The sequence below is a fragment of the Molossus molossus genome, unplaced genomic scaffold, assembly GCF_014108415.1.
Source record: "Molossus molossus isolate mMolMol1 unplaced genomic scaffold, mMolMol1.p scaffold_m16_p_7, whole genome shotgun sequence".
Lineage (NCBI taxonomy): Eukaryota > Metazoa > Chordata > Mammalia > Chiroptera > Molossidae > Molossus > Molossus molossus.
Genome location: NW_023425401.1, coordinates 32071842 through 32084944, shown reverse-complemented (window position 1 = coordinate 32084944; position 13103 = coordinate 32071842). Strand labels below are relative to the sequence as shown.

General features: G+C 40.7%; 1 protein-coding gene across 1 annotated transcript in view; it reads right to left on the bottom strand.

The window, feature by feature from the left end:
- Positions 1–3023: 3023 nt before the first annotated feature.
- The window catches only part of PON3 (paraoxonase 3), a 44885-nt gene continuing 34805 nt past the window's right edge, over positions 3024–13103 (bottom strand). The window contains exon 9 of the mRNA XM_036246660.1: positions 3024–3826. Coding sequence (XP_036102553.1) covers positions 3659–3826 — 168 coding nt within the window. The 3' untranslated portion in view covers positions 3024–3658. The remainder of the gene's footprint in view (positions 3827–13103) is intronic.

Below are 13103 nucleotides of genomic sequence, written 5' to 3'. Positions count from 1 at the left end.
TTTATATATGCTTTATTGTCACTTGCAGTTTTCTGGGGAAAATGCTCTTTGATCCCACATCCTAACGACTGCCCTCTTTCTCTGCTCCTGTGAAAAAGTAAAACCTCATCAAAAGACCTGTCAACAGTTGCTGCTTTCATTTTGTCACGTCTGGTAGCTGATTAATGATGGCCACAAATACTTTGACACTCCGCCCATTGAGAAATGGGGTAGAGATGCCTCCCCTCAAGTCCACGCTGATCCCGTCAATGCTTTGATTTATCAAATATAGTGGTGCTATTTAGATTGGAGAAACAGCCTTAGATACCAGCAGCGTCCACCTCCTGTCACTTGGGACACTTGCTCTTTAACTTAAGCTTCCCTATAATAAATCTGACCACCCCACTGGAGTGTCCATGAGGAAGGCCCTGAACACGTGGAGAAGCTAAGCACCTTCTATTCATCTTTACAAAGGCAATAGAAATATGAGTGAAGCCTTCTTGGACACTCTGGACTAGTCCAGCCACCAACTCAATACCACTGAAGCACCCCAGTTGACACCACGTGGAGCAGAAAAATGGGTTTGCTAATCCCTGCCCCAATTCCTTACTCATTGTTTATTAGCATAAGAAAATGATTGGTTCAGCAACTAACCTCGGGGAATATCTCTAACCTCCCATTCTTTACTTAATCCACTTTAGTGCAGCTTGTGTTCCTTTCACTCATCTGTAAAGTTTGCTCTTACTAAATAATCCATATATCTATATTATCAAATCCAGTGGTTTGTTCTCTGCAGTAATTGTACTCAACTTGTAACAACACTGGGCACACAGGTCATCACTCCCTTTTTTAAAAAATACTTTCCTCTCTTGTATTCTGTGATCCCACATCTCCCAGTTTTACCTTGTTGGTCTTCTTTGCAGGGTCTTTCTGATGCTGACCTCTAAATGATGAAGCCCTAGGACTGGTTCTGAGACATTTTCTCCTTCTACAATCTCCTTTGAGGAGATCCCATCAATTCCAGTAGATTTAAATACCATCAGTCTGCTGAAGTTTTCAGTGTACACATTTAGCTCAAGCCTCTTACGGTAGCTTTAATAAATCATCCATAATCTCTGTCGCATGCCCCACCTCCAACAACTTTTGACATTATCCCATTTCTCCATTACTTATTGTTTCTGAAATCATCTTGTTATTTGTGATCTACTGCCGACTAATGGAATGGAAGCTCACTGAAGTGTGTCTGGTTTCACACTACGACCCCAAGGCATAGAAAAGAGCCTGGCCAAGAGTGATCACATATTAGACATTTAATGACTGGTTGGCTGGTGAACACTCACTTTGCTGCCTGGTTAACATCACCACTTGGATATCTCACAGTCTCTTTAAAATATGTTCAAAGCAAAACTCTTGATTCCCCCATCCCGAGAAGTTATATTTTCCAAATATAAATATTTTCCTGTAAAGGGCACCACTACCATCCAGTTTATCAAATCCAAAATCTAGGCATCTTCACCCATCCCTTTCTCTCACATCTTTTTGCACAAAATAAATCAGTCAGTCCCATGGGCTCCACTTCTGTATTAATTATCTGTTACCGCACAACAAATTAAGTCAAAACCTAGCAGTTAAAAACAACATTATTATCTCATAGTTTCTGTGAATCAAGAATCTAGACTTGTCACAGGTGATGGTTAAGCTTTAGGAACTTAAAAATCTGAGAACTGGATTTATAACATTCTGCTGAGTCATTCCTCCCCTGAGCAATGGAAACTATACCTTACTGTCCAAATCATTTATATGGGCTGAAAATTATTGTTTACCCTGCTACAAAATTTTGCATCCAAACTTTCATCTAACTGAGCAAAATTCACTAGAAAATAGAGTCCTCCCAACACCCCATTTCCAGGAGAGAGAGGAAAAATAAAACACCAACACTTCCCAATAAAAGTCACAGAAAGGGGAGGTGGTGGGGTGCTTGGGTATGCTGATTCCCATCAATGAGTGCTGAAGGTTGTCCTGGTGTTTGACCAAGAAAGGGACATTTTTATTCATTCCAATCAAACTAAGGTTGAGTTGATCCTTAGGACAGAACTTTAGGCCGGAACCATGTTATTTATTTCTGATTCCCTAGGGCCAAGTCCATGGGACATTGCTTAATAAATATTTATTGAATTAACCAGGAGAGCACGTTTAAACACTCAAAGGTAACACCCCTGAGGCTCTGTCTTATGATTCAAAGCTAAGCTGATTACAGTACTTCAGATTCAGATATCACTAGAGTCATCTCTCCTTATCTGTGGGGAATATGTTCCAAGACCCCCAGTGGACGCCCAGAGCTGTGGATAGTACCAAATCCTATACAAACTGTCCTATACATACGTTCCTACAGTGGGGGGCAAATGTAGGTTTACAGTTGTGAGTATGCAAAACACAGAGTTTATTCTTGTATTATTATTTCTTTATTATTGTGTTATTTATATTACAACTGCAAACCTACTTTTGCCTACCCCTGTATAATAAAGTTTAATTTATAAATTAGGTACAGTAAGAGATTAACAACAATAACTAAGAATAATGGTAGCAACACACTGTGGTAAAGGTTATGTGAATGGCTTTGGGCCATTGTTTGGTAAAATAAGTGTTCCTTGAACACAAGCACTGTGATTCCACGTGACAGTCAATTTGATATGGACAAGAAACATATACCGCATGAAGACACTGGACAGAGGGATGACTCATGGCCCAGGTGGCCAGGAACAGGTGGAGTGAGATTTCATCATGCCACTCAGAATAGAACACAATTTAAAACTTTTGTTTATTTCTGGAATAAAAAAATTTTTTTTTCTGTATTGATTTTAGAGAGAGAGGAAGGGAGAGGAAGAGAGAGAGAGAAACATCGATGAGCAAGAACATTACCTGGCCACCTCCTGCATGTCCCCTACTGGGGATTGGGCTCACAACCTGGGCATGTGCTACACCGGCTGGGCTATTTCTGGAATTTTTATTTAATATGTTTGGCTTGTGAATGACCACAGGTAACTGAAATCATGGAAAGTGAAACCATGGATAAGAGGGGGACAATTATACAAATAAAGACGTATACAAAGGAAGAGATCAGCCCTGCTGGTCCGAAGTGAGGCCTCTCTCTGTCAGATTTCCCAGAACCGGATTTCCTGTGTCGTTTTAGGGAGAATGTAAGTTTGAGAAGGTCTTTGGGGAGTCTCATGATGCCAGTTCTTGCTTTTATGCATGGGCTGGGCATGTGATCAGCAGTTTGTGCCTAGCACAGTTGGCAGAAGCGAAGGGGAATTGTAAATATTTGAACATTAGCTTTTCTGACCTGGACTGCCGGAGGCTCAGAACATGACAGTTGTAGGAGGTGATATTGCCACATAGTTACCAAGGAGTCCTAGATGAGCTGGACTCCTCACTCTCCACATCTTACTGCAGAAAGAACATTGGGCTGCTAGACAAAAAGAGCTGAGAGCCTGGGCTTATCGTTGGACTGCCACTATCTTCACTTGCAAGCTGGTGAATCTTATGGAATCTCTCTGATTCTTTAATTCCGTCCATCAGAAAAGCCAGACACACTTCTGTTGATGTTTGTGATTTATTTGCAGCCCCACTTATCATAGCATTTGGGGTTTACTTTTACCGAACTTGCCGACTCTTTGGATTATCTGGAGTCTAGAACACACAGTAGAGCTCTGTGAAATACGGTGCCTATGAGAAGTTTCCTGTCGTGCACAATAGCCACAGAGCTGCCCTGAAGCACAGAGCCACTATTGGCATATTCAGTGATGATCCTGGGCTTCTCAGACAGGACATTCAGGATGCGAAGTACCTGCCAAAAAAAAGATTGCTTATTAGTGCACGGGATGAGCGAACAGCTGTCAATGACGTTTTCCTTCCCAAATATTCCAGGACTAATATATTTCTCAGAAATCAATAAGCTAAAATGTGTTGATCATCAATCATTTTCTTCTTCTGATGATGAAAGTATTAATGCCCTAATGATATCTATGCAGTCAGGTGGACTAGTCATCTGACATTAGCCATATCTCTCAACAGAAACACAGGATGAAGTGAAAAAAAGATATCTAGTGTGGCAAGTCAACCAACGTCATAACCAGTAGGATGGTAGTTGTCACTGCTGGAGTCCCCTTATATTGGAGAAGTAGCTAGGAAGAATAAAGAAGCATACTTTTCAGAAAATAGTGGAGGATGGCAGCGGACAGGACCGGAGAGAGGGTAGGTGTGTGAGAGAGTGTGAGTGGACGTGAAGGTGGAGGACCACACCCAAGCAGTGCAGAGCTGCAGAGCAGAAGGTTTCTGTGCTGTAGATGGAGCAGCAACCTACCATGGTGAGCGGCCCTTCAGGGACCTTCTCCCTGCACCACGGGGAGGTCCCACCATTTTGGAAGATCCCGGGTCTTCCCTGGGAGGAGGCAGTGGGAGCTGCCAGGGCCCAGCAACCTGAGCCCAACAGCACACCTGGCACCATCGGACAAGTGGGCAGTCTGTGTCAACACAGACCAGTGCACAGTAGTGGAGCTCCCAAGGTGCTGGTCATTGAAGCCGCAGACAGCCCGGAGCCCAGCACCATCCCCCATAGTAGCAGTCTGATGAGAGTCCAGATATACCCCCAGGAACAGAGGCTGGGGAACAGACATCCATCCCCAGGCAACAGAAGCACAGACCAGCAGCTGAGACCCATCTCCCAAAATTACAGCAAAAGCTGAGCAGGAGTTGAGCCCCATGGGGCAGCAGAACTCCCCAGCCGCCAGCAGTGGTACCTGGGGCTCCACACAGGTCTGTGCACTCCAGCAGCCCACAAGAGCAGTGGGAAGTCAGAGCCCTTGAGAGACTGGTGTGATCCAGCTGCCCGCCGAGGGACCTGCAGGGTGCAGGGACACCAGAGAGACCTGTGCTACCCAGCAGGGACTGGGCAATCCAGTTACCCACGGGACCTGCTGGGTGATGAAGTACCAGAGAGGCCTGTGCGACCCAGCAGCCCATAACATAGGCATAAAGCCCTGTCCCCAAAGGGACTGTATGATCCAGTTACCCGCTGGACCTGTGCGACCCAGCTGCGCACAAGATAGGCAATGAGGATGTGAAAATGGAGGCAGAGTGAATAGAAGTTATGCAGACAATCTCCCAGGACCAAATGGGAATTACAACTAAAATAAAGACAAATCCTCTGAAAAAAGCAACAGAAAAGCAGTAGGACAGGACCATACAACCAGGGACACTGGTAGGATATGCAGAGGCGCGAGAGGGTGGTGGGATGGGAGCCCAGGGACAGCAGCAGTCTTAGCTGTGAGCAGCTTCCTTGGGGAATAAAGACCAAACCGACTCTACAGCACAGAGAGCCAGGACAGAGCTCTAAAATAGCCACAGCCACTCAGATGGGGGCTACCGCAAAGGGAGGGCAGACTGCATTGGAACTCTGAGGGGACACCCAGGATTTGAAGGGCACTCAGAGTTTTTGCTGGGTTGTAGCCACAAAGGACGGTGGCCAGTGTGCTCCTTCCCAGAGCTGTGGGGGAAAGCAGTAGCCCCACCCCCTTGGAGTGTTAGCCTTTCCCAAGTGAGGCAAATAAATGTAAATTAATACTCATTAACAACCAGCCTCTATCCCACCCACTGGAAATCCTCTTACGCAAAACACCAGGGCTATATTCCAGGACACTGAGTAACTGAGACTACTAGCCACCAGGAAGAAGCTACAGGATAACTGAACTTTTCCTGGGCTTGCAAATCTACTCAGGAAAGTAAGACTTGACAGTGGTGTTTAATGTGGGTCCACCCAGGCTCATCCAAACCCAGTAAAGGGAACCACAAACAGCAGAACACCAACACCCACAGGGAAAATTTGGAAGGTTCCAAAACCCACTGAGATAGCCAAAATGGAGAAACAAAGAAACAAATCCCAAATGAAGAACAAGAGAACTCTATCAAAGATGAAATAAATGAAATGCAGCTAAGCAAATTATCAGAGGTAGAGCTCAGAGCCATGATTGTAAGGAAGCTCAACAGCATGAGTAAGACATCAGCATCATGAGTAAAGATATAGAAACATTAAAAACCAACCAAGTGGACATGAAGAATGACATAGCAGAAATTAAGAACACATTGGAAGCACTAACCAGCAGAATAGAGGAGGCTGAGGACCGGATCAGTGAATTAGAAGACAGGGTAGAAAAAAATCAATCAATCAGAAAACCAAAAGGAAAAAACAATTAAAAAACAGGAAGACAGCTTAAGAGAACTGTGGGACAACTGGAAACGTAATAACATTCGCATCATAGGAGTCCCTGAAGAGGAAGAAAATGGGCAACTTGGTGAAGGAAGAAGGCATTCAAGTTCAAGAAGCAGAGAGAGCCCCAAGTAAGAAGAACCCGAACAGGCCCACACCAAGACACATAGTAATTAAAATGCCAAAAATTAAAGACAAACAAAGAATCCTAAAGGCAGCAAGAGATAAGCAACAGGTTACCTACAGAGGAAACTCCATAAGGCTCTCAGCTGACTTCTCAACAGAAACAATACAGGTCAGAAGGGAGTGGCATGAAGTAATCAAGGTCATGAAAAACAAGGATCTGAATGTAAGATTACTCTATCCAGGAAGGCTATGATTAAAAATGGCCAGTTTGGCTCCGCAGTTAGAACATTGTCCTGCGGTCCTCAGAGACCCGGGTTTGGTTCCCACTAAGGGCGCATACCTCAGTTGCAGTTTGTCCCAGGGCCTGGTTGGTCGTGCGGGTGGCAGCCACTCGATGTGTCCCTTTCATGTCGATGTTTCTCTCTCGCTCTCTCTTCCTCTCTCTCCCTCCCCCTCTATCTGAACAAAAATTGGAGAAATGTCCTCAGGTGAGGATAAAAAATAACGAAAAAACAAAATAGAGGATCAAATAAAGAGCTTTCCAGACAAAAAAAAGGCTAAGGGAATACATTAACATCAAACCAGAACTGCAAGTTATGCTAAAAAGACTGCTGTAATTAATAGAAGAAATTGGAAGAAAAATAGAACCACACTAAATAAAAATGGCAATAAATAAGTACATATCAATAATCACCTTAAATGTGAATGGTTTGAATGCTCCAATAAAAAGACACACAGTCGCTGACTGGATAAGAAACCATGATTCACATATATGTTGTTTACAAGAAACCCACCTGACAACAAAAGACTCACATAGGTTGACAGTGAAGGGATGGGAAAAAATCTTCCAAGCAAACGGAAAGGAAAAAAAAAAGCGAGGGTAGCAATACTTACATCTGATAAAATAGATTTCAAAATAAAGGCCATAACTAGAGACAAAGAAGGCCAGTACATAATATTGAAAGGATCTACCCAACAAGAAGATATAACCTTGGTAAACATATATGCACCCAATATAGGAGCACCAACATATATTAAAAATCTTCGGGAGGGCTTCAAAGGAGAAATCTACAGCAATACAATCATAGCAGGAGACTTCAACACACCACTGACATCACTGGATAGATCTTCTAGACAAAAAATTAACAAGAAAACACAGACACTAAATAAAGTGCTAGATCAAATGGATTTAATAGATATCTACAGAGAATTACACTCCACAACTGCAGAATTCACATTCTTCTCAAGTGCACATGGAACATTCTCAAAGATAGACCACATGTTAGGGCACAAACTAAGTCTCTACAGGTTCAAGAAGATTGAAATCATATCAAGTATCTGCTCAGATCACAGTGGCATGAAACTAAAAATCAATTGCAACAAGAATATGCAGACATTTGAAAACATGGAGGCTAAATAGCATGTTATTGAACAATGAACGGGTTACCATGGAGATCAAGGAAGAAATTAAAAACTTTCTGGAAACCAATGAAAATGAACAACAACAACACAAAATCTATATGATGCAGTGAAAGCAGTTCTGAGAGGGAAGTTCAGAGCACTACAGGCCTACCTCAAGAAACAAGAAAAATTTTTATAGACTATCTAACCTCAAAACTTAAAGAACTAGAAAACAAACAAAAAGAAAACCCCAGAGCAAGTAGAAGAAAGGAAATAATAAAGATCAGAGCAGAAATAAATGACATGGAGACCAAAAAAACCAATTCAAGGATCAATGAAACAAAGAGCTGGTTCTTTAAAAAGATAAACAAGATTAATGGACCCTAAACTAGACTCACCAAGAAACAAAGAGAGAGAACCCAAATACACAAAATAAGAAATGAAATAGGAGAAATAATAACAGACCCCACAGAAATACAAAGGATTGTGAACAAATATTATGAACAACTATACGGCAATAAATTCAACAATCTAAGCAAAAATTGACAAATTTCTTCAAACATATAGTCTCCCAAAACAGGACTAGGAAGAGATAGAAAATTTGAACAAACCAATAACAACTAAGGAAATTGAAATGGTAATCAAAACTCTCCCAGCAAACAAAAGCCCAGGCCAGGATGGCTTCATGGGAGAATTTTACTGAACATTTAAAGAAGAACTAATACCCATTCTCCTCATACTATTTCAAAAAATTCAAGAAGAAGGAAGACTTTAAAACTCATTTTATAGGCCAGCATAATTCTAATTCCAAAACCAGAAAAAGAAACAAAACTACAGGCCAATATCCCTGATGAACATAGATGCCAAAATCCTGATCAAAATACTAGCAAATCGGATCCAGCAATACATCAAAAAAATTATTCATCATGACCAAGTGGGATTCATGCAAGGGATGCAAGGCTGGTACAATATTCACAAATCAATAAATGTGATACACCACATAAACAAAATAAAAAATAAAAATCTTATGATCATATCAATAGATGCTGAAAAAGCATTCGACAAAATCCAGCACCCATTTCTGATAAAAATGCTCAGCAATGTGGGAATAGAGGGATCATATCTCGACATAATAAAGGCCGTATATGAAAGACCTACAACCAACATCATACTCAATGGGCAAAAATTAAAAGCATTTCCTTTAAGAACAGGAACAAAACAAGGAAGCTCACTTTCACCAATCTTATTTAACATAGTACTGGAAGTCTTAGCCACAGCAATCAGATAGGAGAAAAAATAAAAGGGATCCAAATGGGAAAGGAGGAAGTGAAACTATCATTATTCACAGATGAATGATACTATACATAGAAAACCCCAAGGACTCCATCAAAAATCTACTAGACTTAATAAATAAATTTGGCAAAGTAGCAGGATATAAAATTAACGTCAAGAAATTGATAGCATTCTTATGCACCAATAATGAACTTACAGAAAGAGAAACTAAAAAATCAATCCCATTTACCATCACAGCAAAAAAAATTAAGATACCTAGGAATAAACTTAACCAAAGAAGTAAAGGACCTATTTGCAGAAAACTACAGGTCATTGAGAAAAGAAATAGAGGAAGATATAAAAAAGTGGAAGCACATACCTTGTTCATGGATTGGAAGAATTAAGATCATTAAAATATCTGTACTATCCAAAGCAATCTATACATTCAATGCAATCCCCATCAAAATATCAACAACATACTTCACAGAACTAGAACAAATACTTCAGAAGTTCATATGGAACCAAAAAAGACCCCGAATAGCCACAGCAATCTTGAAAAAGAAGTACAAAGTTGGAAGGAACACATTACTAGATTTCTGGTTATAAATCTGTAAAGCCACTGTAATCACAACAGCCTGGTACTGGCACAAGAACAGGCATATAGGCCAGTGGAACAGAACAGAGAACCCCGAAATGGGACCCAAGAAAATATGCTTAATTAATTTTTTTTGTTTTGTTTTGTTTTGTTTTTAATCCTCATCCGAGGACATTTTTCCATTTTTTGTACAGACAGTGTGGGAAGGAGAGAGAGGAAGAGAGAGAGAGGGAAACATCGATGTGAAAGGGACACATCGAGTGGCTGCCACCCGCACGACCAACCAGGGCCGGGGACAAACTGCAACCGAGGTACATGCCCTTAGCGGGAACCAAACCCGGGTCTCTCCGGACCGCAGGTGGACGCTCTAACCGCTGAGCCAAACCGGCCAGGGCTGCTTAATTAATTTTTTTTTTTTTTTATCCTCACCAGAGGACATTTTTCCATTTTTTGTTCAGGTAGAGTGGGAGGGAGAGAGAGGAACAGAGAGAGAGAGAGAAACATCGATGTGAAAGGAACACATCGAGTGGCTGCCACCCGCACAACCGACCAGGGCCGGGGACAAACTGCAACCGAGGTATGTGCCCTTAGCGGGAACCGAACCCGGGTCTCTCAGGACCGCAGGCCGACGCTCTAACCGCTGAGCCAAACCGGCCAGGGCTGCTTAATTAATTTTTGACGAAGGGGACAAGAGCATACAATGGAGTAAAGACAGCCTCTTTAATAAATGGTGTTGGAAAAATTGGACAGCTACATGCAAAAAAATGAAACTAGACCATCAACTTACACCATACACAAGAATAAACTCAAAATGGATAAAAGTCTTAAATGTGACTCATGGATCCATAAAAATCCTAGAAGAAAATGTAAGCAACAAAATTTTGGACATTATATGCAGCAGAATTATCACTGATACATCACCTAAGGCAACACAAACAAAGGAGAAAATGAACACATGGGACTACATCAAACTAAAAAGCTTCTGCACAGCAAAAGAAACAACCATCAAAATGGAAAGGCAACCCACTATATGAGAGAGCATAATTGCCAATGATACATTAGATAAGGGGTTAATTTCCAATATATAGAGAGTTCATACAACTCAACAAAAGGAAGACCAAGAACCCAATTTAAAAATGGGCAGAGGAACTAAATAGACACCTCTCCAAACAGGACATACAAATGGCTAAGAGACATATGAAGAAATTCTCAACATCACTAATCATCAGAGAGATGCCAATGAAAATAACAATGAGGTATCACCTCACACCTGTCAGAATGTCTGCTATCAACAAATCATCAAACAACAAGTGTTGACGAAGGTGTGAAGAAAAGGGGACTCTAGTACACTGCTGGTGGGAATGCAGACTGGTGCAGCCAGTATGGAAAACAATATGGTGTTATCTCAAAAAATTAAAAATTGAACACCATTTGACCCAGTGATCTCACTTCTAGGAATATATCCTAAGAAGCCTGAAACACCAATCAGAAAGAATATATGTACCCCCATGTTCGTAGCAGTACTTTTTACAATAGCTAAAATCTAGAAACAGCACAAATTTCCATCAGTAGATGAATGGGTAAAAAAGCAGTGGTACATATACACAATGGAGTACTATGCAGCTGTAAGAAAGAAAGATCTCTTATCCTTTGAGACTACATGGAGGGACCTGGAAAGTATTATCCTAAGCGAAACAAGCCAAAAGAGAAAGACAAGTATCATATGATCTCACTTATTTGTGGAATATAATGAACATAACAGTCTGAGGAATGGGGTAGTCCCAGAGATGTGGAAGTGGGGAACAGACTGACAATCCCCAGAAGAGGGGGTGGTGGGGGAGAGATAAACCACAGAAGTTATATGCATGTATGCATGAACAATGGACACGGACAACAAAACTGTGGACAGGGCAGGCAGGGGCAGGGAGGGGGGAATCAGAGGTGGATGAAGAAAAACATCTGTAACAAAAATAAATAAATTAATTTTTAAAAAAAGAATGCATACTTTGAAGAATTCAATCTGACACATCACTGCTTCATACTATTATTGATCCCCAGGGTTAACATACTTTAGGTTGCCAAGCAGTATATATAATGCTCAGGTTTCCAAATAGCCTGGATAAGTTCAGTCAAAAAGGACAGGATAAAAATTAAAGAAAACCAATTTGCAATTCATGAGTTATGAGTCTATATCAACATCTCTTAGAATAGTTGTTTTGGCTTTTTATTTTAAGGGAAATCCTACAACTTCATCTCAAGTTTGTTACAGGAAAATACTCAAACTTGGAACTCGTGTAGAAAACATTATCTTCAAGCAAAAGGAAAGGGTGTCAGTGATTGTGAAGAAAAAAATTCTCATCTAAATTAAACAAATGAGTCCCAGCCAGTGTGGCTCAGTTGGTTGGGCATCATCCAATGCACTGAAAGGTTGCTCGTTCGATTCCTGGTCAGGGCACATGCCCGAGTTGTGGGCTTGATCCCCAGTAGGGGTTATTCAGGGGGCAGCCGATCAATGTTCCACTCTCAAAATCAATCTTTCTCTCTCTCCCTCTCTCTTTCTAAAAATCAATGAAAATAAAAAAGAAAATGTTTAAAATAAACAAATGATTAAACTTGAAAATAGAGACATGGAAAAGATTCTAAACAATTTTCAAATCATTGTATAGACCACATTTCCATTCTCTTAAAGCAGACATTGTTGGGGGTTTGTAATATAGTTATATTATCACTTTTGGAGCAACATATCTGAGGCAAGGGTCTCTTGCTAGCTTAGGGTATCAATTCTTCAGGCTTTAGGTTCAGGCTGGACTTTGGTTTCCTTTTAAATTTCTTGCTGGTTTTTTTTTTTTTTTTTAAAGAATCTGTGACTAATATGTTAATAAGAGAAACAATTATTTTTTAAAAACCAAAGAACAGTAATTTTGGAAGCAGAAATAACTACATGTTCTAATTTACCCATCAGCCAATTACAAGCTAGGGTTTGACTCTCAATTTCCCAACTCCCCAAACCTACATTCAAACATTATATCTTCCTTCAAACCTTACTATCTCATTGAGACCTACACTGATCTCTGTATTTAATAGTAGGACTTACCCTTCCCTGGTTACAGTAATTCTGATCCTGTTTACTCTATTGTACTTTTTTCCCATAGAACTTACCATCTTCAAACTTACTATATAGTTCACTATTTAGTTCCCCCTCCCCAAGAGCAAGGATCGTGGCATATTTTGTTTGCTGATATATCCTAAGTATGAGTTTGTTATACTGTAAGTGCTCAATAAATTTTTGTGACTAAAAATCTCAGATCATGCCTGCCAAGAATTTATATCTATATTTAAATTCACATGAGATGTTTTAAATTTGTAAACTCAATGCTAAAGAAAATGCAATGCCATATAAAATTCTATGGTGTATGCTATTGTTTTAGAAGAGATATTAAATAATACAACCTCTGTAGCATGAGC